The sequence below is a fragment of the Schistocerca nitens genome, chromosome 1 (genome assembly GCF_023898315.1).
Source record: "Schistocerca nitens isolate TAMUIC-IGC-003100 chromosome 1, iqSchNite1.1, whole genome shotgun sequence".
Taxonomy (NCBI): domain Eukaryota; kingdom Metazoa; phylum Arthropoda; class Insecta; order Orthoptera; family Acrididae; genus Schistocerca; species Schistocerca nitens.
Genome location: NC_064614.1, coordinates 602,648,033 through 602,674,906, shown reverse-complemented (window position 1 = coordinate 602,674,906; position 26,874 = coordinate 602,648,033). Strand labels below are relative to the sequence as shown.

At 41.8% G+C, this 26,874-nt stretch overlaps 2 protein-coding genes across 4 annotated transcripts in view; one reads left to right on the top strand and one right to left on the bottom strand.

Annotated features, from left to right (window-relative positions):
• The window catches only part of LOC126256655 (vacuolar fusion protein CCZ1 homolog), a 56,982-nt gene extending 56,294 nt beyond the window's left edge, over positions 1-688 (bottom strand). Inside the window, exons 1-3 of one of the 2 annotated variants that reach the window (XM_049955499.1) lie at positions 431-688; positions 253-350; positions 65-158 (exon numbers count right to left, since the gene is read on the bottom strand). In XM_049955499.1, the coding sequence (XP_049811456.1) occupies positions 65-158; positions 253-350; positions 431-505 (267 nt within the window). In that variant the 5' untranslated portion in view covers positions 506-688. Of the gene's footprint in view, positions 1-64; positions 166-252; positions 351-430 lie in introns of those variants that run through there. The other variant, XM_049955500.1, reaches the window with a different exon arrangement.
• Positions 674-26,874, top strand: part of LOC126256619 (uncharacterized) — a 504,533-nt gene continuing 478,332 nt past the window's right edge. The window contains exons 1-3 of one of the 2 annotated variants that reach the window (XM_049955497.1): positions 674-826; positions 1,182-1,277; positions 1,424-1,655. The gene's annotated coding sequence lies outside the window, so the exon portion shown is untranslated. The remainder of the gene's footprint in view (positions 827-1,181; positions 1,278-1,423; positions 1,656-26,874) is intronic. The other variant, XM_049955496.1, reaches the window with a different exon arrangement.

Here is a 26,874-nt window from a genome sequence, read left to right as displayed (position 1 = left end):
GTGCTATGTTTTGACGGCACTTCGCCAATGAAATTTTACAATGCCAGGCAAAAATCCTAATTACCATCACCATCCAAAAACCGCTCTCTGGTTCATAGTAAAGTTGCTTCGTCTTCTGTGTATGTAGTGAGTCACATGGTAGGTCTGGACTGAAAGTACTGCAATCATAAAAAGAAAAACAAACAAACAAAATGATCTGTTGACTACTGCTCCAAAAGTAATATTTACTTGAATTGCATCCGATATACTTACTCGGTAAACTTAATTATTGCTTCACTAAGGCCAACATTTTTCATCTGAGTATCGACGTCTGTTTGCGGCGGGTAATAATACAATATATTTTTGAGTTCCTGCAACGAGAATATCAGTTTCCTCTTTACTAATTAAGATTTCCTGTAATTCTCACAAAAATAAGCGTCATGGGTCCTACCTCCCCTTCCTTCTGCCCATACGAAGAATTGTAAACATAGAAATTTTGGAGGTTAATTTCAGATTTAGTTGTCATTATTCCATTTTTCGACACAACTATTGGTTAACGTCAGAAAAACATACTCCCGCAACTACTTCATAATAAATAAATTCTGTCTCAAAATTTGTACACACTGCATTTCCGCAATCTTTAACACGACCTCCTGCACCTGCTTCACAATGCAGTAAGCATCTCCGACATTCATTTCTATGTTATCTGTGGAGGTGAAGTGCTGCCATCTGTTGTCGGCAGTAGACGACGAAACGACATGGAGGGTGCGAAGTGCGGTAGTTGAAAGTTTCAGAACGACGTTCTTTAGAACAGCGAACTTTATGAAGCATCACTGCATTCCCTCTGGTAAGACAACATTAGAAATAAACAATTTCAATAAACGCTTTTCTCCCCAGCAATTATAAAAATATCAGTTGCTATTTTAAAGTGACGTGCGCGCTTCCGTATAACTTGCGACTTATTTCCACTCCTCTATTCTAAATTTATCGCAGTGAAAGAAAAAAAAACTAACATAATTGTTGTTGTACACAAAGACGTTTCGTATCGTCACGAGAGATATTTAAACAATGTTTCCACGCAACTTTTCATAAGAGCGCCGTAGCGCACACTTTAAAAACCGAATAGTGCGCACTATATTCCTGCCAGTTATAGAAAGTGATTATTAATTTTGTTTTACCAGGCGTTTCTTTTTCATTTTCAGTGAGATAACGAAAACGCTAGCCAGCGACCGTGGCATCAGTAGCAAACAAGGTTTTGCAGCTCGACGGTACCAGTTTTTCTGCACTTTCAATACTTCGTAAGTACTCGTTGTAAGCACTAATCACTTTAACTATAGACGGGCTTCGTTGTTTCAGCAGCCTTTTAGCGTAGTTTCGCAGGCATTACAAGCTGTTGAAATTAGAACAGATGCTAACTCTTTGTGCGGTTTCGTATTACTTGCAGCGCGTGGCGTCTAACGCGGACCACTGGTTTGGCTAAACTTGGAAGCGTTGGTCATCTTCGTAGCTCTCAGGCAGGAAATTCCATTGATGGACGTTGAATGTCAAATTAAAGTTAGCTTTCCATAGTCGCTGACATAAATGCAGAGTTCCCTTGTTGTGCATGGAACAGAAAAGTAGAACGCTGTGTGGAATCCATCCATAAGACGGCAGTATATAGCCACGAAAGAAACGAGGTATTTTTATTCCTATTTACATTTCTAAATCTTATGTCATCCTCGGTGTTAGAGATTCGTATTTACAATGATCTGTTATTTGGGTTCTTTAATTCATAAAAGCAAAATGAGGAGTGTGGCGATAATGGCACAACGAACAGTAATTAATTTCTGCCTGAAATTTGAAGGTAGTATGCACCTCACCCCATAAAAATGTTTGAAAGCTTCTCATCCAGTGCTAAAGTGAAAGTAATACAGTACTTAACCACAAATACTGCCAGGCTTACTCCAGCACAGTTATGTGAAAAGTCGATCGTTTTTCAAGATTAGAAGTACACCGTTACAGTTATCACACTTTGCTCTTAGTTATTCATTCAATTTTATTTATTTTTTAAGTATCCAGCGCCACCGGTGTCCTCTCGCTCTCTCCAGCGTAACATTGACGGAACACGAATATCCGAGTCCAGTGAAGAAAGAAAAAAAATACAAAGAACGCGGGGGTTCCTGTCTATAAAAGCGAGGGCGCTGTATGAAATTTAATTACATCTCTCTAGAGCCAATTGAAGTTTCTATTTATTATGGATGTGCTCTCCTACATTCAGAAGTCGGTGTGTTTCAAACCGTTCGCTTTTAAATACTGTGATGGTAACATCAGATTTTTGCTTCAATCGAAATTCTTAAACCTTTATGTTCGTCGAATAGTATATCTTCATAACTAGAGGCTTTTGAACTCTGTATCGAGCAACTAATCGTGCGTATACGGTGGAAAGCTGTAGTGACTTTTAAAGTGGAATCGTTGTTTAATACCATAATGTATAAATGGACGCATCACATCACTGCTCGAAATGGTTCCTCAATCTTTAATTTTTTAAATTAATTTTTCGTGGCGTAAACACAGTATTTGTTTTTCATGCCTTATTCAAACGGTATATACAGCTTATAATTGTCTGTTTCTTTTTTATTTCCTGAGTTTCAGAGAATCTGTGTTACACTGTCGTTTCTAACGTTCCTGTCTAGGTTGAGACCGTCTCAAAACACAAAGACGACCATACTTAGCAACATAGGCTTCTACAGCCTGTCTTGTATAGAGACAAAAACCATTACTACTTTAGACGGTGTTGCATTTTACGTTAAATAGATTATCAGATCAAAATATGTCAACGTAATGATATCCTAGAGCAACAACGTACAGTCCGAATTACAACGATGCGACGTTACGCGCGATTAATGTAATGACATTGAAAACAGTAAGGAAATTGGAAGCAAATTAACTTTTCAAGAATGCGAGGAATACTTGGACAACAACGTTATGTGGAATTGAAATTTTGTAAAAAAATTGCAGTCCCACATTTTGATGTTGCAGCGAAATCTGAATGAGGAAACTAAGGTCAAACGTACATTCATTGCAGTTACGGGATGTGTAGGACTAGATACCATAAAACGGCCTCTAGACTGTCAACAGTACTGCACAGCATTGTGCAATATTATTGACGTTCACACCGGGCTGCTAAACACTATTGTCAATAGTAGCCTAACGTGAAAAAAAAAAAAAAAAAGTGGTTCGGAATGTTGGACGATGAAGATGCTACTACTGTGATGACTGCTCTACTTTGTTGCAGGCAGAAGAAAGGTCGATGGAAAATTAGTTCGAGGAATGTCGAAGTAGACTCACGATAACTTACTGAGAGTGTACGGAAAAAAAATATTAGCGGAACTGTAGGTGTGTTAGTGATCGATACATTACTAGAAATGGTTATCGCTATACATTGTCATAACTTCTGCAGCCGCCCATGTCCTCATCATCAAAAAACAAAATAATACTTTGCGAGGCTCAGTTGCACCAAGTCAGCATTTATTACGCTACGATATCTTGCTACTGGCAGTTCTTTCGAAGACTTGAAACTTAAAAGGGGTTCGACCCTACATTATTTGAGACATGGTAATGGAAACGTACTGTACAACAATACGTGCGCTAAAGGATTATATTCGGGTAGTAATGTATGCACAGAGAAAAATATCTATATATACTCTTATTCACAATTTTACATTAATTAAATTTTTTGGAATCATCTTCCTGCGCAGCCATTCCGTGTATTTTCTGAGGAACAAATCATACTCTTTATCATTCTATCACTTCCAATTTTTTACTCATCTGCCCAAACCTTGCAATCTCGATTTTTATATTACGAGGACTCTAATAATAATGCTATTTTGTCTTGTTTTGAGCTCATTTCCCACATAACATTAGCGAATCTAACCTAACGTAATCTTTTTGGCTTGTGCAACACGCGAAAAGACTGTCAAGCATAGTGTCAATACTGCGCACAGACTACGGAATATTTCCATGAAGCGCAGTATACAGTAGAACCCCTCTAATCCGTCACCTTCGGGACCGGGACCATGGTCGGAACGAAAAAAAGGTCGGATTATCCGAAAAATCTAATATTTATTGCAAAAAATATCAAAAAACATTTAGTACAAGAAATTAAACGATTTAAGAACTAAAAGACGTCTACAGTAATATAAAAAGACGTTTTTTACACAGTGTTAAACAATACATTAACTAAAAAACGTCTACACACACTATAATATGTATTGGTTTTAAAAGGAAAAACGACAAACAAATTACAGTACTGTACTGTACTTAATAACGTATTAACGATATATACTGTAAACTAAGAAATGTTTATTGCACTGTATATAAAAAAGAAATTTTTTACAAAGAAATAAACTACTGTATATATAAACTAAGAAATGATTATAATGATGCATTGTTTTTACAGTAAAAATGAAAACAAATCACTTGGAAAAAAAGTCAATGCTACATTTTTGTTTAGCAGATGTTATGCTAGATTTAGCTGCAGTGTCCCTCCATTTTTTTATCCACAAAACGTCCATTGGAGTTGGATTCTGCTCGACGTACTGAAGGGCGAGGTTAAAAGCGTTTTTTGCATCGTTGTGTGAAATCCGGGTGGGGGGTTCGTCTTCGCCGTCCGAGTCCTCATTCACAGTTTCCTGGCTAACAGCGGCAACAATCTGGTCGTCATTGAGCTCTTCAAAAGTGTCAGTCTTTGTCTTCAACTTCATTCGCAGGGACGTTCGGCTCCAGAGTTTGTAGATCTTTAACGATTTCCAGGGCGTCGTTGCATTGCTCATCTTTGGTATGCTCATTTTCAGTTATAACTTGTGGCCAAAGCTTACGCCACGATTTCCGCAGTGTGTCAGGTTTCAGTTCATCCCATGCTGCAGCTATTGTGTAGATAGCATCTTTGATATTCAGGTATTTCATTGCCTCAAATAAGTTATGACCTCCTTCAGATTGTTCCAAGATTGAGCTGATATACTTTCTGCTATATCGCCTTTTTAACCATTCGATAACGCCCTGATCCATTGGTTTGATGAGTGAGGTCACATTAGGAAGCAGAAAGAGAGCTTTTATGTCCCCTTTCACCAAATCTTCCTCAGATGGATGTGATGGTGCGTTATCCAACAGCAGTAGAGCACGAACAGGCAGATTTTTTTGCTTCATGTCTTTAGGTTGCAGTCCATCCAAACATTTTTGATTGTGGTAATAAACCGGCAAGGAAGTTTATATTTTTAAATGCCCTTGGCTTCTTAGATTTGCCAATGACGAACAAGTGGAGATTGTGGATACCATCTGAGTTACTACAAGGAATGACTGTTGTTCTAAGTTTCGTGCCTACCACAGAATCATTTGAAGCTGCGAGCGTTTTTGTTGGCAACATTTTTAAGTTCCCGTCGATGTTATACACTTGGCAGGGTAACAGTTAATTTTCTTCTATAATTTCTTGAAACTTAACAGAAAACTCCTTAGCAGCTGCGGCATCGGCAGATAGTTTTTCACCGGAAATAGAAACAAATCGGACACCATGACGGGTTTTCCAACGATCAATCCAGCCTTCACTGGCAGCAAATTTACATTCGGCTTCCAGATTTTTGTGCAAGACTATCGCTTTTTCTTGGAGAATTGGCCCGGATATTGGAGTTCCTTTCCTTCTTTCTTGACAAAACTACATACACGATGCGTTATCAAGCAGTTCGAGTTTAGGCTTTTTTAATGTTTTGCGATTCTTCAGAGTTTTCACCATCAATCGTAACTGTATAGGATTCAATGTCTTTCCGATTCTTCCTCCAATCCTTAATTGTCGTAACACCTACATTCAGTTCCTTTGCAAATTTTTGGAGCGATTCTCCTTCGTCTAGTCTTTTTAGCACCGCTAATTTTTCATTTAGTGAAAGAGTTACGTGTTTACGTTTGAATCCAGACATGTTGAAAAACAGACAACTGTACACACAATGAATCTACAGTAATAAGTATTGTAGAGAACACGGAATAAAGCAAACAACGACGTTTTTTAATCCAAACAAAGGATAAAACTGCACAATAACGTAGAGTATAGCAATATGCACAGCGATGGACGCCGCAACAATGGCCCGACAGGCGTCCAGTCAGTGACAAGTCGGCACAGGCTCGCGAGCCTGAGCATGGTCGCACTAACCAGAGTGACGGACGGATTAGAGGGGTTCTACCGTATATCCAAAGTTTTTGATGGTTCAAATGGCTCTGAGCACTATGGGACTCAACTGCTGAGGTCATAAGTCCCCTAGAACTTAGAACTACTTAAACCTAACTAACCTAAGGACAACACACACATCCATGCCCGAGGCAGGATTCGAACCTGCGACCGTAGCGGTCGCGCGGTTCCAGACTGTAGCGCCAGAACCGCTCGGCCACCAGCGGCCGGCAAGTTTTTGATGTTCTCGATATTATTGCGGAATCTCTAGGAAAGTTTAGGAGTGAGACGGTCAATATTACTGCGCATCCGGGAAATATTGTCAATATTATTGACCTTCTAGGGGCCGCTTAAGAAAGGACTCTGTTGCCATGATTACAAAATAGACTGTCATACCTTCTTTTCGTAAACACTACTCATACGAAGGCCACTGCAACAGCCACTGAATTGTTTGATCTTTAATGCTACATGACGGCAAGGCCACATAACTAGAAAAGTTTTGTTGAAAGAGATTTCAGTTTCTTTATTATAGTACAAGAGAAATGATTATGTTAGTCAAGACAATTTAAAAAGAAACGGAACAATAAAAAACATTGAGTAGCTTAATGTAGTTTCCGGTACTTCTGCTGTGACTGTCAGAAACCCGTAATGGAATGATCATACGGGCTCTGTTGTAGGTAAAGTGGGTAGCAGACATCAGTTCATTGGTAAGCTACTGAGAAAATGGACTCAGTCTACAACTGAGATTGCTTACGAAACGTGGTACCCACATGTGTGAGACCCGTACCAAACAGGAGTAGAGGGAGATATGAACGTGCAGCACTGTTCGATTCACGGGAGAGCCTATTTAAAAAGTTTCAAGAACCAAAGGCAAAGAAGTATGGTGGGGTGACCAGTATAAAAGGCGGACCGATTACATTAAACGAAACAGACAAGGCAGCGTGATACGTCTTAAGAATTATGTCTTGGATGGTCACTTTAGCGCAAAAGGAGGTACCGTATCTGTCCTTGATGGTATTTGCTTCTGCAGTGCCGGAAAACAGGGCCAAGGTCATTTATTTGACAAGTGATATGACAGGTAGTTCATCATTATAGGTGTATATGATAGCAAATTTAGACCAAATGAAACACCCAGTCACTGTAAAGTGTGCCCAAACAGTCGCATTAATACGAGGGGCGTTTGAAAAATCTGTCCAAAGTCCGAGAGATGGCACCATCAGCTCGTATCAATGTCATGCATTAGTAGCATCTTTAGAAAGAACACACACCATGTTTCAGCCGTATTGGTCTATTTCTTTGTATTTGGCATTCGTGTGAATCAAGGAAGTCTGATTGTCAAAAAAAGGACGAAAAAGAATTTCGTGTGGTGATTAAACATTACTTTATGAAAGGCAAAACGCCTCAGGAGACTAAAGAGAAGCTTGATAACCATTAAGGTGACTCTGCACCTTCGATTAGAACAGTTTGTAAGTGGTTTCAAAATTTTCGGTGTGGCCATATGGGCACAAGTGATGCTGAACGTTCTGGACGCCCTGTGGAGGTTACGACTCCATAAATCATTGATAAAATCCATGATATGGTGATGGAGGACAGAAGAGTTAAGGTGCCTGAGATTGCTAGTGCTGTAGCCTCTCGAATGAACGGGTACATAATATTTTGCATAAACATTTCGGTATGAGAAAGCTCTCTGCAAGATGGGTTCCGCGATTGCTCACGCTTGACCAAAAACGGAATCGTGTGAAGTGTTGCAGCTGTTCAGGAAGAATCCGCAGGACTTTAAGCGTCGTTTCGTCACTGCCTCCGTGACGAAACATGGATTCATTACTATACTCCTGAGACCAAACAACAATCCAAACAACGGGTTACCAAGGGAGAATCTGCACCAAAAAAGGCGAAGGCCATTCCTTCGACCGGAAAGGTTGTGGCGACTGTCTTTTGGGATTCGTAAGGGATAATCCTCATCGACTTTCTGGAAAAGGGTAGAACTATTACAGGTGCATATTATTCATCGTTACTGGACCGTTTGAAAAATCGAGCTGAAAGAAAAACGCCGGCGATTGGACTGCAAAAAATTCCTTTTCCATCACGAAAAATGCACCAGCACACACCTCAGCCATGTGGTCGCAAAATTAATGGAAATAGGATTCCAACTCGTTTCACATCCCCCCTATTCTCCAGATTTGGCTCCCTTGGAGTATTATTTGTTCCCCAATTTGAAGAAATTGCTGGCGGGACAAAGATTTTATTCAAACGAGGGGGTGACTGCAACAACTAATAGCTATTTTGCAGACTTGGACAATTCCTATTATTCGGAAGGGATCAACAAATTAGAACAGCGTTGGACGGAGTGTATAAGTCTAAAAGGAGACTATGTCGAAAAATAAAAAAAAGGTTTACCCCAAACACGTAAGTAGTTTTTATTTTTGCATGGACTTTTCAAACGCCCCTCGTACATAGCTTACCCTCCTCTGGTGGCAACGCAGGCGTGTATTTTCGAGCGCCTAACGATCATAAAGGGCCGAATGGCAGCCGGCGATAGATTTCCCCAGGCATCTTGCACCATTTGCCTCAATTCGGCAAAAGGCTTTGGAGAACGAGTAATTTCCTGCTTCATGTCCCATACGTGTTCATTTGGTAAAAAAAAAAAAAAAAATCTGCTGATCTTGCTTGGCAGGGCAGTTGTTGTACGCTAGGAAGAGCACGTTCGGTCGCAGCAGCCATGACATCCATTGTCCTGCTGAAAAAGCACGTCACCGTCCTGTCGAAGAACTGGCAGTAGCACGGCGATAACGACCTGTGCGATGTAGCGGGCACTGGTTACTCTACTCTACAGGAGCACCAAATGTGACAGCGTCTTGTAATTGTGGCCCCAATACCATGAAGCCTGGGGCGGGACCTGTGTGTTTGGGTGAATACACTTCAGAATAGGCCGCTTAGCAGATCTACGCCGTACAAGTCTACGTCAATCTCTTGCATACATACAGACCCTATTCTCTTCACTGAAGACAGCACAGTGCCATTCCACTCTCCAGTCGACTCTCTCACCACACCGTAGTAACCATGTTAGGCGGTGTTGTGGTGTCGGTGGTAGTCTGGTCAGAGGTACGCATGATCGTAGTCTTGCTGCAAGCAGGCGTTTCCCAACGCTCCGTGGTGACACATCAGGTGTAACGCGCTCCCAGATTTTTTCTGTGGATGATGTTCGATTGGCCACTACTGTTCTCACCATGCGTCGATCTCGATATGCGTCCGTGCTGTGCGGACGCCCAGAACCTGGACTGCGGGTGGGTGAATGTTCCATAGACCACTGCTGAAAATAGCGACGCACCACCAATACATTGTGCCCAACATGTGCAGCGAGCCGTCGGTACGTCCACCCAGCTTGCCGCAGGCCCATAGTGGCCCACTGTCAAATGGCTGAAGTCGTTCAACAGGAGCACGTATGAAACTTCCTGGCAGTTTAAAACTGTGTGCCGGACCGAGACTCGAACTCGGGACCTTTCCCTTTCGCGGGCAAGTGTTCTACCGACTGAGCTACCCAAGCAAGACTCACGCCCTGTCCTCACAGCTGTAATTCCGCCAGTACCTTGTCTGCTACCTTCCAAACTTCCTTTCTCCCAGGAGTACTAGTTCTGCAAGGTTCGCAGGAGAGCTTCTGTGAAGTTTGGAAGGTAGGAGACGAGGTACTGGCAGAAGTAAAGCTGTGAGGACGGGCCGTGAGTCGTGCTTGGGTAGCTCAGTCGGTAGAGCACTTGCCCGCGAAAGGGAAAGATCCCGAGTTCGAGTCTCGGTCCGGCACACAGTTTTAATCTGCCAGGAAGTTTCATATCAGCGCACACTCCGCTGTAGAGTGAAAATTTCATTCTAGGAGCACATACTTCGGGGCGGGGGGATTGTTGCGCCCTAGAATGAATTTTGCAAACACTGTTCACCTCTAAACTCAGCACAGCTACTGCTTGCGGAGTCAATACACAGACAGGTCTCCAGAGCGCCATCTGATCATCGATGACCGTGATAAATGAATCAGCAACATACAATCCCTCAGTATGGACGTATACCCTAGCAACACTGAACACAGTCCGGGAGCGTGTTGCATTTTTTCCCGGCAGTGTTGACTCAAGTCTAGTCTCCAAATTGTTACACGAAAGCGCTTCAAAATGGACAGCGTGACGCGTTTTTCCGTTTTTTTATTTACCTCAGTACGACTCACTTTATTCTTTGGCTATTATAGCGGCGAATGAATGGAAAGATTTTGGTGGTAAGTACGTTAATACAGCGACTGATTCTGCCGTGAAAAGAGTGTGCGTACGGATTTCTAAATGAAACATCCGACTCTGGATGAGAATTGCGCTTCTTAGCATTCAAGCGGACTATACTGCAGGACGTGATTCGTACGCTCTGTTCGGAAGAGACGACGTTCGCTATAGGAGGCAGTCACTTCCGTCAGACTCAGCTGTTGCTGTTGTTAGGTGGAATGATGCAGAACACACAAATCACAGCCTGATGCCAGGTTTGAAAGAAAACGTGTCGGTTAGTCAAAGAATCCGTATGTCTCTGGCTTCCTTCAGTACGTTAAATAGTTTATGTAACTAGTACGAGGAATGTACAGTCGATGTGTAGGCCTCTTTTACTTATAGTAAAAATTACAATACTTTCTCAGGTATGAACCATGGGCGAGCACGCAGTGGGGTGGATTATATAAGACACCAAGCGCGACTCATTGAGTAACAGATGCCGGAGAGCAGCAGTAATAGCGAAATGTTCGACGGAAACTATAGTAACGTACGGTGAGCTCCAAGGACACGTAGTAGGTCCTCAGATCTCAATATGCATGAAATATTTAACAAACAGTGCCAGTAGCACTATCACATTGTTCGCTGTCCGTACTGTTGGCTACAGAAAATGCAGAGATATACTTGGACAAAATTTTTAACGTATTAAAGGGTTGCTCTTTTTAAATGTGGGTAAATGCAAAATAGTGCCTATAAGAAAGAGAAAGAACCCTACAGTTTTCCGTTACAAGATTAATGATGAACTGGAGCACGCCAAACCGAATAAATATTTGAAGTAACACGGTGAAGCGATATCAAATGGAACGAACATGTAAAGTAGTAGTTGTGAAAGCGACTGGAAGACTTAGTTTCGCCGGGAAGTGACGGGTGCATATGTTAAGGAAATCGTACACAAGACGTTAGTGGGACCAGTTCTTGAGTACTGCTACGACGTGTAGACTCATATCAACGAGGCACGATAGCAGAATTCGCAAGAATTCTGATACGTGCTGCTACGATTGTAACAAGTTGGCATAGTGAATGTATCTGACATTGTCAGAATAAAAGAAAACTATCTTAAGTAGATAATAAAATAACGGTCAGACATAGGTAAAGACTCTTTGGTTACTTGCTTTAGGGTAATTAATGGGAGAAACGTTTTTGTTCGCCAAATTTTTGTGTCGTTGTATTCCGGATTAGCTCTGTAGTGTTAGGATCAAAACAGTACATTCCTTATGTTTTAAAACTGCATCTGCTTTAAAAACAGACTTTGGCTTATTATAAAGCACAATTTATAAAATCTCATTCCTTGTGCAGTTCGGTTCAAAGCTGATTTTGCTCTGAATGAGCTATTCAGTTATATCATTTTTGCGAGTTGGAGAAGCTAGGGTTTTATTTGTGTGAAGACTGTGATACGGCGTATTATCCAGAACAATAATACTACCAGCCTGGATATTAGGAATCAGTTTGTCTTCTAACTATTTGTGATAGTTTTCCTCATTCGTACCATCGTGATAACCTTTGGATTTAGATTTCCAATCAGAAATGAACTCTGTTTCTTCTAGGAAACCCACTGCTCCTCCAGCGTGAGCCATAGTTCTTAGGCCTGCATTGCTGTTAGTCATTACACCCGCAACTCCATGATGTCAGCACTTTTTTACGGTATAACGCGTCTGCACCCATGCTTAGTCCGTGTATACCACTTGTTTATTTGGCCGCTGTTCATTATTTCTAATTGCTTTCACGTATTCTACACGCTTTTCAAGATTGTCGGAATGTCCTGTTAGGATCAGTCTCCTTTTTTTTTTACATTTTGAAACGAAATCCCATCTTTTTCAGAATATTCCTACATTGTTTGTTCTCCTCTCTTGAAAATGTATCTCAGTTTTTGAAAATATAAGAAGCTTTTTCAGTGTTGGGATTTACTTCTTCTGCTCATAGTACTCCAAAAATTTTCTTCAAGTTCGTGCTTTATGGAAGTCATCTACAGAAACTACTTTTCTATAACGCCATTGTCTTTTGGCGTTTTAATCTTTCCCCCTTTTCTTTCGTTTTCTTACATTCTTTTGAAATGTATTTAACTGTTATTTCGGACATCCCTACCATTTTTGCCGCCCACAAGATTGCTTTCTGTAGTTCAGTAATGTTTCACAAGTTACGCGTTATTTCTGTTGTATTAATACTACACTGTCCTCAGCAAGGATATGTTCTAGTTTACAAAAGGTCCTGAAAGCAGAAGAAACTACAAACGTCAAAGCAAATCAGCAAAAAGTCAATGTTACCTCAACTTGTGAAGTCGCTGCCGTGGACGTGACGAGACTCTTCAGTCTCAATCATATTTTACGTTATAATTGGATTTTACAAGGGTACTGTATTGATATTTCATCTAAATTAACGTTATTATGTACAAAGGTAACTAGATAGAAATTATCATTCACCTTAGTTCACATAAAAATCTTACTTTTATCTACGTGACCATGCAGCGTTGTTCCATGCACTAAGCATCCAATTGCAGTTCGATTATACACATTTCAGGCTGATACATTGGTTTCGGAATAACGTGCAGTCAGTACTGACTTCAGCGTATGAAGCACAAACTCTATGGAGCGGGACCTACAGGGTTGACGGGCTGTTGAGTTACATACTTCTACTCCGCCGGGACCCCTAAATCCAGCCAGCAAATAAAGGGCTAAAACACTGAACTTGGAGGAGCGAAGTTAAAATCCCCGTCCTCTTATCATCCTCATTAATTTCTCCACGTTTTCCCCAAACCACTTCAGATGAACGCAAGGAAGTCCCTCAAGTAAGGGCGTGGTAAGTTTCCTTCCCCATTCTTCTCCTGCCCGAGCTCATGTTCTGTCTTCAATAACTACAACGTCTACAGAATGTTACGCTCGAACCCTCATTTCTTTCGTTCAGTTCCTTCACTCGCAGGAAAGTGTAACAGGAATGCATTAAAATAAGAATAGTTGGGCACTCGAAGAAAGACGCCTACTACCACATCAAAACTTGTGTTGAAAATTATACGAACTGACGTCAAAGCAGAACTAACGAACATTCTTCATGGTGCCTAAATTACAGACGAGTACGGAAAGTCGTATTTTTCCGCATCTAGAAGAACCGAAATTCCAAAATAGCAAACCGTTCTTTGCACTGAGTATACCTTACTTTACTGAAAGTTTGGGTAATGCAATGTCTTTTGAAGAGTCATGACAGTACCCTATTTTCAATGACTGGAGTAAGCTGAAGTTCTTGATACTTTTCCGGTTTTTAATGAGATGGAAATGAAGAACTCTAAGAAGCAACATATGAAGGGCGTTCAATAACACTTTTTTTCTGAAAGCAGGTTGGTTTTATTCAGGATTCCAATATACATACTATTCCCCACTTTTTGGCTACAAAACCCTATTTTTCAACATAATCTCCGTTCAGTGCGACGGCCTTACTGGGAGACTTGTATGCCTGCATGCTACCACTCTACCGATCAACGTCGGAGCCAACGTCTTGCTGCATCAATAACCTCCCCATCATCCACATACTGCTTCCCGCGGAGTGCAGCCTTCGCTGGGCCAAACAGATGGAAGTCTAAGGGATACTGGCTGTAGGGTGGCTGAAGAAGAACAGACCAATGAAGTTCCGTGAGCTGATGCGCAGACGGGTGTGGGGCCTTGCGTTGTCATGGAGAAGGAGTAGTTCGTTTGCATTTTTTATGGCGACGAACACTCTGAAGTCTTTTCTTCCATTTCCTAAGGGTAGCACAATACTTTTCAGAGTTCATCGTTGCACAGTTAGGGAAGGCATCAAACAGAATAACCCCTTCAGAGTCTCAGAAGACCGTCGTCATTTCTTTACCGACTGTGGGTGAGGCTTTGAACTTTTTCTTCGGAGGAGATGTAATGTGGCGCCACTCGATGGATTCGGAGTGATAAACACATGCTTCGTTGCCTGTGATGACGTTCGACAAAAAACTGTCACGATCAGCCTCGTAAAGCGCAAGCAATTCCGCACAGATGGTCTTTCGTTGCTCTTAATGGTCTTCTGTTAGGCTGCGAGGTGACCAATGGGAACACACCTTGACTACACCAACTGGTGGACGAATGAGTCAGCATTATCAAACAGAAAAGTCCAGCTGAACAGCGAGGTGTTTAATTGTGATCCTTCGATCACTGCGAATGAGAGTGTCCACACGTTTCAGTATTGCAGGAGTCACAGATGTGTGCGGTCGGCCGGCACGCGCGCGATCGAACAGGTTTGCGTGCGTTGTTGCGAAGATGACGGACGCCTCGCTCAACGACTCACCGTATTTCTTCTACTCACTGCCAGGTCTCCGTAGACATTCTGCAAGCACCTATGAATATCTACGATGCTCTGGTTTTCCACCAAAAGAAACTTAATGAAAGCTTTCTGCTTGCAGTGCTACGTTACAGAGGCCATTTTGAAGGCTACATACAGCGCCGACACCTATCGGCGCTTCATGAAACTATAGGAGCTGAAGCAGGACTATTTCACAATGTCACACAACAAATTACGCATGTTTTCAACTGAAATTAGCTGGCAAAAAATGTATTGCATTACTTATTGTACACCCTTGTACTGTACTTATTGAATGTTTCCTTCAGCTTTTGTGAATCATTCGTGGAAAAGTTACAAACAATGATGAAGATCCTTGGTGTGAATGATCGTCAACAACAAAAATGATATCTGTGTAGAAGGTGCTAAGGTTGCCGACGATCGCTGTTTAATTGTCCGTGCAGTTCCTAATAAAGTAAACTTCAGTACAGGATCACACTTTCTTACTTAATTGTAAAAAATTAACCTCTTATCAGAACAGGCGCTGTGAAACCAATTTACATAAACATCACAATAGAAGTTGACACTTAGGATTGTAATGTTGAAGCTTACAAAAGATTATTTGTCCAAAATAAAAGACAGTTGTTTAAACACAAAGCTAACGGCTGCGATTCACGATTTCGCAGATGAATCTGCATTTTTAGTGAAAATGGGTCATTGACGTTGCATTATTTCGGCAATCTGCCTTGCTGCCATCTTAATGGGAGCCGGAACGATCAAAATGACAAAATTAAGGTTTTTTTGGTTTTTTCATTATAAAATTATTTGGAGTTTTCTGAATAAAACAAATCAAGTTTCACCCTTCTAAGTGTTGTGTTTATTGCTGCAAAGTTGACGCGCCACGTAAACGGTTGTAGCGACTTGGTGTGTCACCTCTGACGGCGCCGCTCGCTGGCTGCAAGCAGGGTGTCTTGGCGGAATTAGACAGTGATTTGTTTTCCAACGTTGTATGGCTTTATCTCTGTGACAAGTGACTGTTCATTTCGGTAAACATAAACTATACCTAGTGTGTTGACTTGTAGAGTTTGCTGTGTTGTTTAGCTGTTCAATTTTGCGTATTTGCCGAATTTTGCTCTTACCTGTTTTACGTATTTGGTTTGTGGATATCAGTATGCCCCGTTTTAACAGTCGAGTGTTAAAGAAAAGGCACAGTTAGTGGAAGAAGACATCTTTTGTTGTTTCGAAGGGAGATACTGCTCAGACTGCTTCACCGACTACTCCAAATGAATTTGATAGAACTTCTTCCAGCAAGAAACTTTGTGACAGCAAAGAAAAATTTGGAAACTATGAAAGTGACAGTAATGATGTGAATGAGATAATTATCATTTCCTTGCTCTCTAATATTTTGAAACATAACGTATTATGCCAAGTTTGCAAAGAAAGGGGACTGGAATTGAAAATAACTTCACACATTGGTTTGGCATGTAAAATGTATTGAAGTGTAACAAATGTGCTGCAGAAGTTCCATTTTCTAATTCTAACAGTATTCCTTGTAGTGGTAATAGTGGAAAGAAGGTGTATGACATAAATGTTAGGCTAGTGTATGGCTTGCGTTGCATTGGCAAGGGCAGTGTTGCAGGAACAATGTTATGTGGAATTATAAACTTGCCAAAACCACCAACCAAGTTTGGATTTTATAATGAATTGGTGGGATCTTCCGCTGAAGATATTGCTCAAGCAACAAAGAAGAAAGAAGTTGAAGAAGCTGTGATAGATAATGGGAATTGTAGAGATTTAACTGTTGCTTTAGTTGGATCATGGTAACGTAGAGGTCATAAACAGAGTTGTGACAGCTACCAGTGGAGACAGTTGCAAAGTAATTTATGTTGCTATTCTCTCAGAACATTGTGGATGTAAGGGCAATACCAAGGACGAACATAGCGAAAGTTGTGAAGCAAATTTTCGCGGCACGAGTGGAGCGATGGAAGTAGAGTGAGAGAAAGCAATTTTTTCCAGATCACAGGAGTGGTAAAATGTACGATAAACTAACTATCTAGGAGATGGTGATTCTAAGGGATATAAAGCTGTAGAGGAACGCAAACCTTATGGCAATGAAATTCACATTAAAAAACAGGAGTGCATTGGGCATGTGCAGAAGTGCATGGGAGCTCGCTTGGGCAAACTAAAGCAGACATTAGGATGCCAGAAGCTTAGTGATGGTAAGACCCTTGGAGAAAGACGAAGATTGACAGATGAAGCAATAGATAGATTGCAGAGGTATTATGGGTGTGCAATTAGGCAAAATACAAGAAGCATTGAGCATATGAGGAGAGCAGTATGGGAATTAATTTTTCATACTGCATCAACAAATGGGCATCCACAACATGCACTGTGCCCCACAGGTGATGACTCATAGTGTAAGTACCAATCAGGAAATGAATATGCCCAGAAAAACAGTTGGCCAAAAGCTATAACTGATATAATTACGCCCATATTCAGCGATTTATCACATCCAAGTTTATTGGAAAAGTGTTTACATGGGAAAACACAAAATCCAAATGAAAGTGTAAATAATTTAATTTGGATTAGGATTCCCAAAAGAGTGTTTGTACAGATTAAAACATTGTATTTTGGAGTGTATGATGCAGTGCCAACATAAAATGAAGGAAACATTATCAAATGTGATGTGCTGAAACGTTTAGGTTTCCAACCAGGACACAACACCATTTCCACAACGCGCCTAATTGCTGAAGAAAGACTAAGAGGTGCAGAAAGAAGAGATAAAAGCCGATAACATGCAGCAAAAGGGAAGAAAAGACCAGTGAAAAGGAAGCTAACACTGGAAAAAGAAGAGGATGCTGATAATCCATCATATGGGCCAGGAATGTATTAAAAAACTTTGGAAGCCATTTCCTGTAACTTTAAAATTTTCGTCTTTGAGGACCATTTTCTCAAAAACTGCTAACAGTATATCAATGAAATTTATACACAATATTGTTTACTTCTTTCCCTTCATTTTTATAACAAATTGTAAAAAAAAGTATAATTCAAGAGTTATAGAAGAAAAAGTGCAAAATATTAGAGAAGTAAATAAGCATGTGTTTAAAAAAATTATACAACAAAAACCAATAAATATTTCTTAACAAGGCATTATAACTTTGTAGAGAAATATTCACTGAACAGGTAGTCCAAATTTCAGAGCAATATGTTTAATGGTTTCAGAAAAAATGTTCCTTCTATTTGCTAAAATTAACATGGAGGAGATGGATCTTTCCGGCGCCCCTTAAGTGCTGATGAAGTGTTCAGTCATTGATGTTGCGAAACATTGAAGTGATGATACTTGTTGGCACTCTCAGCCTACTCGTGATGAATTCGCCAGAGGCGGTACACGAATAAAGAGGTTTGCGCTGTAAGAGAACCGAAACTGGGTGTTACCACGCAATGGCACTCAATCCTCTTGGTCTTAGGTGTTGTTTCATTCTGAAGACAAACTCAGAGTGACTCTGGTTTCGAATTACGCTGCTGCGAAAGAAAGATATGTGCAGCCACCTCAAGGACTGCGGTCAGTGGCACCAGGGTACAACATATGCGTAATGAGAGATTTTAGTGTTAATAATTCGTTTGTCACGAAAATTGGCGATGAGAGGGCGCTCAGAATGCCTACTTGTGCACCCTCTGTTTTGGCTCTGCAGGCAGTGTTCGCAATATTCATTCTAGGGTACCCCACCGACGAGTACGTACTACTGTTGCACAGCTTCAGCCGTATGAACAGCGGGAAGCTCGATGGACGTATCGGTGGATTGTTGCATGTTTTGGTCACAATGTATGGGCGGTTTGCCGTTGCTTTCAGCAGTGGTCTGTGGAACATTCCCACACTGTTAGACCAGGTTCTGGACATCCGCGTAGTGCAGGCGCACGTCAAGATCGACGCTTTGTGCAAGCAGCAAGTCGATTGAACATCATACAGCGACGAAAGCCGGGCACGTGCGACACTTGCTGTGTAATCAGAGAGCGTTGGGAACAATCTGCTTGCAGTAGGATTAAGGTCACACACGTGTGCTTCTGGCCAGGCTACCGCTAGCACCACGGTAGCGCCAAGCATGGCTTATCTGGTATCGTGAAGGAGTTGACTGAAGAGTGTGGTGTGCACTAGAAGTCCCATCCGAGGCTACATGGTGTGTGTATGTGGGGGCGGGAGGAGAGGGGAGGGGGAGGGAGCGGTCAGTTACAACTTACCATAATATTTGGTATATTTGCAGGGTAAAATAACCAGTGCTATCGACAGGGGATGTCAAATTGACTCCATATTTTTAGATTTCCAGAAGGCTTTCGACACTGTTCCTCACAAGCTTCTTCTAACCTGTGATTTCCTGTCAGAAAGGTCTAGTTCGTAGTAATAGACGGAAAGTCATCGAGTAAAACAGAAGTAATACCCGGCGTTCCCCAGGGAAGTGTTATAGGCCCTCTATTGTTCCTGATCTATATTAACGACATAGGAGACAATCTGAGTAGCCGTCTTAGATTGGTTGCAGATGATGCTGTCATTTACCGTCTTGTAAAGTTATCAGATGATCAAAACGACTTGCAAAATGATTTAGATAAGATATCTGTATGGTGCGAAAAGTGGCAATTGACTCTGAATTAAGAAAAGTGTGAAGTTATTCACATGAGTACTAAAAGAAATCAGCTAAATTTCGATTATGCGATAAGTCACACAAATCTGAGGGCTGTAAATTCAACTAAATACTTAGGGATTACAATTACAAATAACCTAAATTGGAACGATGACTAGATAATATTGTGGGTAGACTGCAATTCATTGGCAGAACACTTGGAAGGTGCAACAGGTCTACCAAAGAGACTGCTTACACTACGCTTGTCCGCCCTATTCTGGGGTATTGCTGTGCGGTGTGGGATCCGCATCAGGTGGGACTGACGGATGACATCGAAAAAGTCCAAAGAAGGGCAGCTCGTTTTGTATTATCGCGAAATAGGGGAGATAGTGCCACAGACATGATACGTGAATTGGAGTGGCAATCATTAAAACAAAGGCGTTTTTCGTTGCGACGGGATCTTCTCGTGAAATTTCGATCGCCAGTTTTCTCCTCCGACTGCGAAAACATTCTGTTGGCACCCACCTACATAGGGAGAAATAATCATCACGATAAAATGAGAGAAATCAGGGCTTGCACAGAAAAATTTAAGTGCTCGTTTTTCCCGCGTGCCGTTCGAGAGTGGAATGGTAGAGAGACAGCATGAAGGTAGTTCATTGAACCCTCTGCCAGGCACTTTATTGTGAATACAAAAGGAATCACGTAGATGAAAAAATGGTTCAAATGGCTCTGAGCACTATGCGACTTAACTTCTGAGGTCATCAGTCGCCTAGAACTTAGAACTAATTAAACCTAACTAACCTAAGAGCATCACACACATCCATGCCCGAGGCAGGATTCGGACCTGCGACCGTAGCGGTCACGCGGTTCCAGAATGAATCGCCTAGAACCGCACGGCCACACCAGCCGGCAGATGTAGATGTAGATGCCCGCTACATTGCAGACGCCATTATCCCCGAGCTATTGCCATTTCTTCGACAGGAAGATGACGGGCTTTTCCAACAGGACACTGCACGTCCACGTACGACTGCTACGGTGCAACGTACAACTGCCCTGGTCAACAAGTTCACCAGGGCTCTCACCAACTGAATGCATATGGGGCATGATGCAGAAACTTGCTCTTTCTGCAAAATCTGAGAGAACCATTGCCGAAATGCAGCAAGAGGTGCAAGATGCTTGAGCAGTGTATCACTGGACACCATTTGGCACCTTCATGATTTGCCGTCAGAAGGTGGGGTAGGGGTGGGGGGAAGAGGGGAGAGATACGCTGTGTGTTGATGCGACTGTTTAGGTGCCCCTTACTGTGACATGCGTATTTAATTTGGTCTGAATTTGTTTTCATAGAATGATGAACTGCGTGTCATCCCACTTTTCAATAAAACGAATTTATCCTTGCGGGTTTGCATTTTTTTCAGGCAGTGTAAAATAAAATTAAGAAACATTTTAGAAAAAAACCTGTGAGTAATTGTCACAAACGCATTACTGGAATGGTTACAAAAATATAAAGAATGCTAACGTTACTGCATAGCCAGGAGAGAAGAAAGCGTTGGTTAGTTTTTTGTTAATAAATTTTAAACTTATCAACGCTTATGGATATGAAATAATTAAACGCGATGCTCTTGAAGTCAGTATCTTTCGTGAATAAAATATCAAAAATGTAAAACCTATCTTCCTTGACCCTAATGTCAGCTTCTTCTTTGCGTCCCTTCTCCGATTCTGACTGCAGAATAGGCCACACTCTTGAGTCGTATCAAAATCAGTCTTGTTAGCTTGTCGCTTGACACCTGTAAACAGCTGAACGAAATCCTCTGATCACAAACCAAGAGGAGTGGCACAGTGTTTAGCATACTTGACTCCGATTCAGGAGAAAACGGTTCATGTCAGATTCATGTTTTCCATGGGTTCCGTAAATGTCTTCAGCAATATGCCGGGATGGTAAAGGAGGCTGATTTCTTCCTCAAGTTCGAGCTCGGGCTCTAATGACCTCGTCTTCGATGGTTATGTAAACTCTAATCTTTCTTCTTTCATAGACTACAGTGTCTATTGTTCCTGGCTGTTTAGCATTATTGAAACTCTCGGAAAGCATTCAAACTGAAGGAGAAGTTATATTGTGTTGGAAATGCACACTATCTTTGGGAAACAAATACAAAAAGAGAAAGACAATAAAAATGGTTCAAATGGTTCTGAGCACTATGGGACTTAGCTTCTGAGGTCATCAGTCCCCTAGAACTTAGAACTACTTAAACCTAACTAACCTAAGGACATCACACACATCCATGCCCGAGGCAGGATTCGACCCTGCGACCGTAGCGGTCGCGCGGTTCCAGATGTAGTGCCTAGAACCGCTCGGCCACCACCCGCCGGCAGATAATAAAAGTGGCTTCTTTTCACAGGGCATTTGATGTATTTTACAGAAAAAAATGAGTCTTCTTACAGATTTTCTGGTGAAAGTGAGAACAGTTAAGCACACGATGTTGTTTCATGAAAATATTGTATGGCCTGATAAAGTGAAATGTCTGTATGGAAAGACACTAGTCTGTTGGAACTGTCTGAGTCGAAGTATGCTCAGGATGTAATTTCAGCTTATTATTTTGTGGCATTTCTATGCAAAAAAGTTGTAACTGATATACTCCAATAACACAGCGCGCAACGCAAAATGTGCGATATAAGAAGGTAGACGTAAAACTGTGCGCTTTACCAAGTGCAGAAAAGTCGTATCCTATGACCATAATATTACATAATTAGTCACGATTGAGACTAATTTTTGTGTCTCTGTGTTCGTCGTCGAATATGAGGAGTCTAGGAATCCTATGTACTCGGTTCGCTAGACAAACAATTCAAAAAAATCTTATTAATGAGTTTTGTTACAAAAGGTAAAGATCACAATACTTAACTTTGTCACTTACACAGATGTGTAGCAAGAAAAGGACGACATGCAAAATAAGCAATGTTCTTCAGTACAAACAATCCTAAGTCGCTGCAATATAGATTCACTACTGGCCATTAAAATTGCTCACCAAGAAGAAATGCAGATGATAAACGGGTATTCATTGGACAAATATACTATACTAGAACTGATACGTGATTACATTTTCACGCAATTTGGGTGCATAGATCCCGAGAAATCAGTACCCAGAACAACCACCTCTGGCCGTAATAACGGCCTTGATACGCCTGGGCATTGAGTTAAACAGAGCTTCGATGGCGTGTACAGGTACAGCTGCCCATGCAGCTTCTACACGATACCACAGTTCATCAAGAGTATTGACTGGCGTATTGTGACAAGTCAGTTGCTCGGCCACCACTGACCAGACGTTTTCAATGTGCTGGTCAGGGCAGCAGTCGAACATTTTCTGTATCCAAAAGGCCCGTACAGGACCTATAACATGCGGTCGCGCATTGTCCTGCTGAAATGTAGGGTTTCGCAGGGATCGAATGAAGGGTAGAACCACGGGTCGTAACACATCTGAAATGTAACGTCCACTGTTCAAAGTGCCGTCAAAGCGAACAAGAGGTGACCGAGACGTGTAACCAATGGCACCCCATACCATCACGCTGGGAGATACGCCAGTACGGCGATGACGAATACACGCTTCCAATGTGCGTTCTTCGCGATGTCGCCAAACACGGATGCGACCATCATGATGCTGTAAACAGAACCTGCATTCATCCGAAAAATGACGTTGTGCTATTCGTGCACCCAGGTTCGTCGTTGAGTACACCATCGCAGGCGCCCCTGTCTGTGATGCAGCGTCAAGGGTAACCACAGCCATGGTCTCCGAGCTGATAGTCCATGCTGCTGCAAACATCGTCGAACTGTTCGTGCAGATGGGTGTTGTCTTGCAAACGTCCCCATCTGTTGACTCAGGGATCGAGACGTGGCTGCACGATCGGTTACAGCCATGCGGATAAGATGGCTGTCATCTCGACTGCTAGTGATACGAGGCCGTTGGGATCCAGAACGGCGTTCCGTATTACCCTTCTGAACCCACCGATTCCATATTCTCCTAAGAGTCATTGGATCTCGACCAACGTGAGCAGCAATGTCGCGATACGATAAACCGCAATCGCGATAGCGTACAATCCGACCTTTATCAGAGTCAGAAACGTGATGGTACGCATTTGTCCTCCTTACACGAGGCATCACAAAAACGTTTCACCAGGCAACGCCGGTCAACTGCTGTTTGTGTATGAGAAATCGGTTGGAAACTTTCCTCATGTCAGCACGTTGTAGGTGTCGCCACCGGCGCCAACCTTGTGTGAATGCTCTGAAAAGCTAATCATTTGCATATCACAGCATCTTCTTCCTGTCGTTTAAATTTCGCGTCTGTAGCACGTCATCTTCGTGGTGTAGCAATTTTAATGGCCAGTAGTGTACTTGAGACATCTACGTATCGCTTCATTACGGGGCCATGAGGACAATATTAAATTACATTGCACGTAGTTGCATTTAAGCAGTCATTATTCCCGTGATATATTACGCTATTGGAACGCTGTAAGTTCTAACATGTGGCACAACGTGTGCGTACATAGATGAGCCAGACTTTTCGTCTGGTACACTGGTCTGCATGAGTGTGGTTTTTATAAGGCTGTCTACTCTCCTACAGGCTAAGTTCACACTCCTATCTTCTAAGTTCACAACATGGTCTCAGAATACAGTGTAAAATTAGTAAAATACGAACATACGCTGAACAAAGTTTAAACAAAGTTGCCCACGGCTGTCCTCTCTCAATATGATTAACAACTGCGGAGACGGAAAGGGAATCCGGTTACAGAATTCAAATAAAATAGATACTGCCGAAATAAGGTTGGGTAACTGCCTACTACTTCTGGTCACTGTTATAAATTGAAAAAAAAATGCCTGAATAAAAATAAGAGGGTTAAAGGGGACATGTCGCCTTCATAAACTGCAAGAAGGGAACGATGGGAACTGGGATTTGAGAGAGAACTGGAGCTTCTAAAATGCAGATCAATGTGATTATTTTTAGCTGGCTTCCCAGACTCAACTACGGGACTTCTTAATTGGTACCACCGTTGCGTTTCAGCCCTATGATTCAGAGCAACAGTGCTACATAACAACAGGTGCAACGCAGGTAAATTAATGCCACTCCCAAGAGTTTCTTTGTCGCCAGTGTAAAGTAGTACAATTCGGTAGAAAAGTCAGTCCTGTTCACACTTGTTTATGGTATATGTGGCTGAAATGCTGCACGAATACTGTAGATATCTTAACTGACTTACGAAGAGATCTGAAATCGGGAGAAGATGATGCTGCAGTCACATAAATGATCCGTGGTGCATGCAAGACGTGACGTCAGGAATCCGTGCTCAGTGAAGGCGACGGCGTCGTGACGCCCAACCCAAAAATAACGGTCGCGGCTCCCGCAGCATTGGCCTTGCCGCCAATGACTCTGACGCGGAAATATCTCTACCTATATTCAATCGACAAATGTAGCCGTTCCGAACGACACTACGATCTTTAGTTTTCTGCGTTACAAAGTTATCTCGTGGTTCTGAACGGAAGAAAAGCTTGTTGTAGTAAAAGCGTTCATACAGTGTGTTTCAGAAAGAATGATCTGATTTCAAAACTCCGTATTTTTTGATAAAAAGTACCACAAACATGGAATGAGTTGAAAAATACTGACAAAATTTTAATGTTTAATGTATATTATTGCAAATGCTCTGTGTGTCCACCAGCAACAGTACGGACGACATGTAGACTAGCTAAATTCGTCACAAACTTCACACAATGCATTTGCTTTCACAGAAGTTGTGACGGCTGTTATTCTGCTCTTCACTTCTTCTGTATCACGAAATAAAGAGGAGATGAACACACGTTCCTTTCCAATAAAAAAAATAAAAAAAATTTAAAAAAAATCGCAAGGGGTCATGCCTGGTGATCTTGAAGGCCAAGAATGCAGGGCAGTGTCTCGGGGTACCATGCGCCATATCAGAGCATTGAGCTATCTTCAAATGCTGAAGAACTGGCTTGTTCCACAATTTCAGGAGGACTCCTATGACTTCTTATGCCAACAGGATGGAGCTACACCACACTGGCGCAACAACGTACGTCAGCTGTTCAATGACACACTGTCTTAACGCTCGATAGGATGCACGGGACCCCAAGACACGGCCTTCATTCTTGTCCTCCAATATCTCCAGATATGATCCCATGCTTTTTTCTCTTGTGGAGATAGGCAAAGGAAAGCGTTTCATCTCCCCTTCACCTCGTGACATAGAAGTGACGAACAGAATAACAACAGCTAATAACTTCTGCAAAAGCAGATACATTGTGTAAAGTTTATGACGAACTTAGGTATCGTCTGCAGTTGTTCCTGCTGTTGCTGGTGGACACATAAAACATTTTTGGTTGGCTCTGAGCACTATGGGACTTAACTTCTCAGGTCATCAGTCCCCTATAACTTAGAAGTACTTAAACCTAACTAACCTAAGGACATCATACACATCCATGCCCGAGGCAGGATTCGAACCTGCGACCGTAGCGGTCGCGCGGTTCCAGACTGTAGCGCCTAGAACCGCTCGGTCACACAGGCCAGCAAAACATTTTTAATAGCATAGCTAAGACTCTAAGATTTTGTATTTTACACTTCTTCCCATTCTTGTAGATTGTTTTTATGAATAAATGTGGAGTTTTGAAATCTGATCATTTTTTATTTTTGAAACACCTTGTACTTTTACGTACACCAGTTTCCGAATTTATCAGAAATCTAAGAATTACGAAAATGACTAGGAATTCTAGAAATTTCCCATAGAAGCTGTATTTAACACAGGATAGTTTGCAGTTGCACGTACAAGGACATACAAATGTAGCTGGGATTGCGACCTGACACCTACAGACAAAATTCGAGCCAGGAAAAGGTCTGTGTTCACAGACTGACAGTACATGCTTTTAACAACCAACCTAGAACGGTTCATGTATCTACAGGCACAACTGGCAAACTACAGAAAGTTAAGAAAAGGCAAGATTTTGTCAAAGATGCAAGAGTTTGAGGCTGTTAGAGGTCTGAAATAAATCGCATGACACAAATGGTTCTCAAATTTTTAGAGGAAATAGTGTATTTTTCTGAACTGCAATTTCTGGAAATGTATGTGAAGAAATGCATTCATTGTAATGGAATGATATACAAAGCAGTGTGTATATGTGTAGGCCCATGATCTCCTCGCAAACCCCTGTATCGATTTTAGTCAAATTTGGCACAGAAACAGCATGCCTCATAAGTATCAGTTCCATATGTTTTGTAGCCCCCAGTTCCAATAGGATCAGAGATACGGGCAAAAACATGTTTCTTTTTCAACCCTGGCATATAGGCGTATAAACTGCCCAGCACAATAAGTAGACTTTGGCAAACAGTATAGACCTGCCTTACCACACTGCTTTGAAGGGCAGCCTAAGACATTAAGGGCAAGAGACAGTTTTCCAGCCCCCAAAATGTAGGCTGCTGTGCACAACAGGTGTACTGCGTGGGAGTAGTAAAAGCCTGCTTTACTGACCTCCTTTGCAGCTGCTACATGT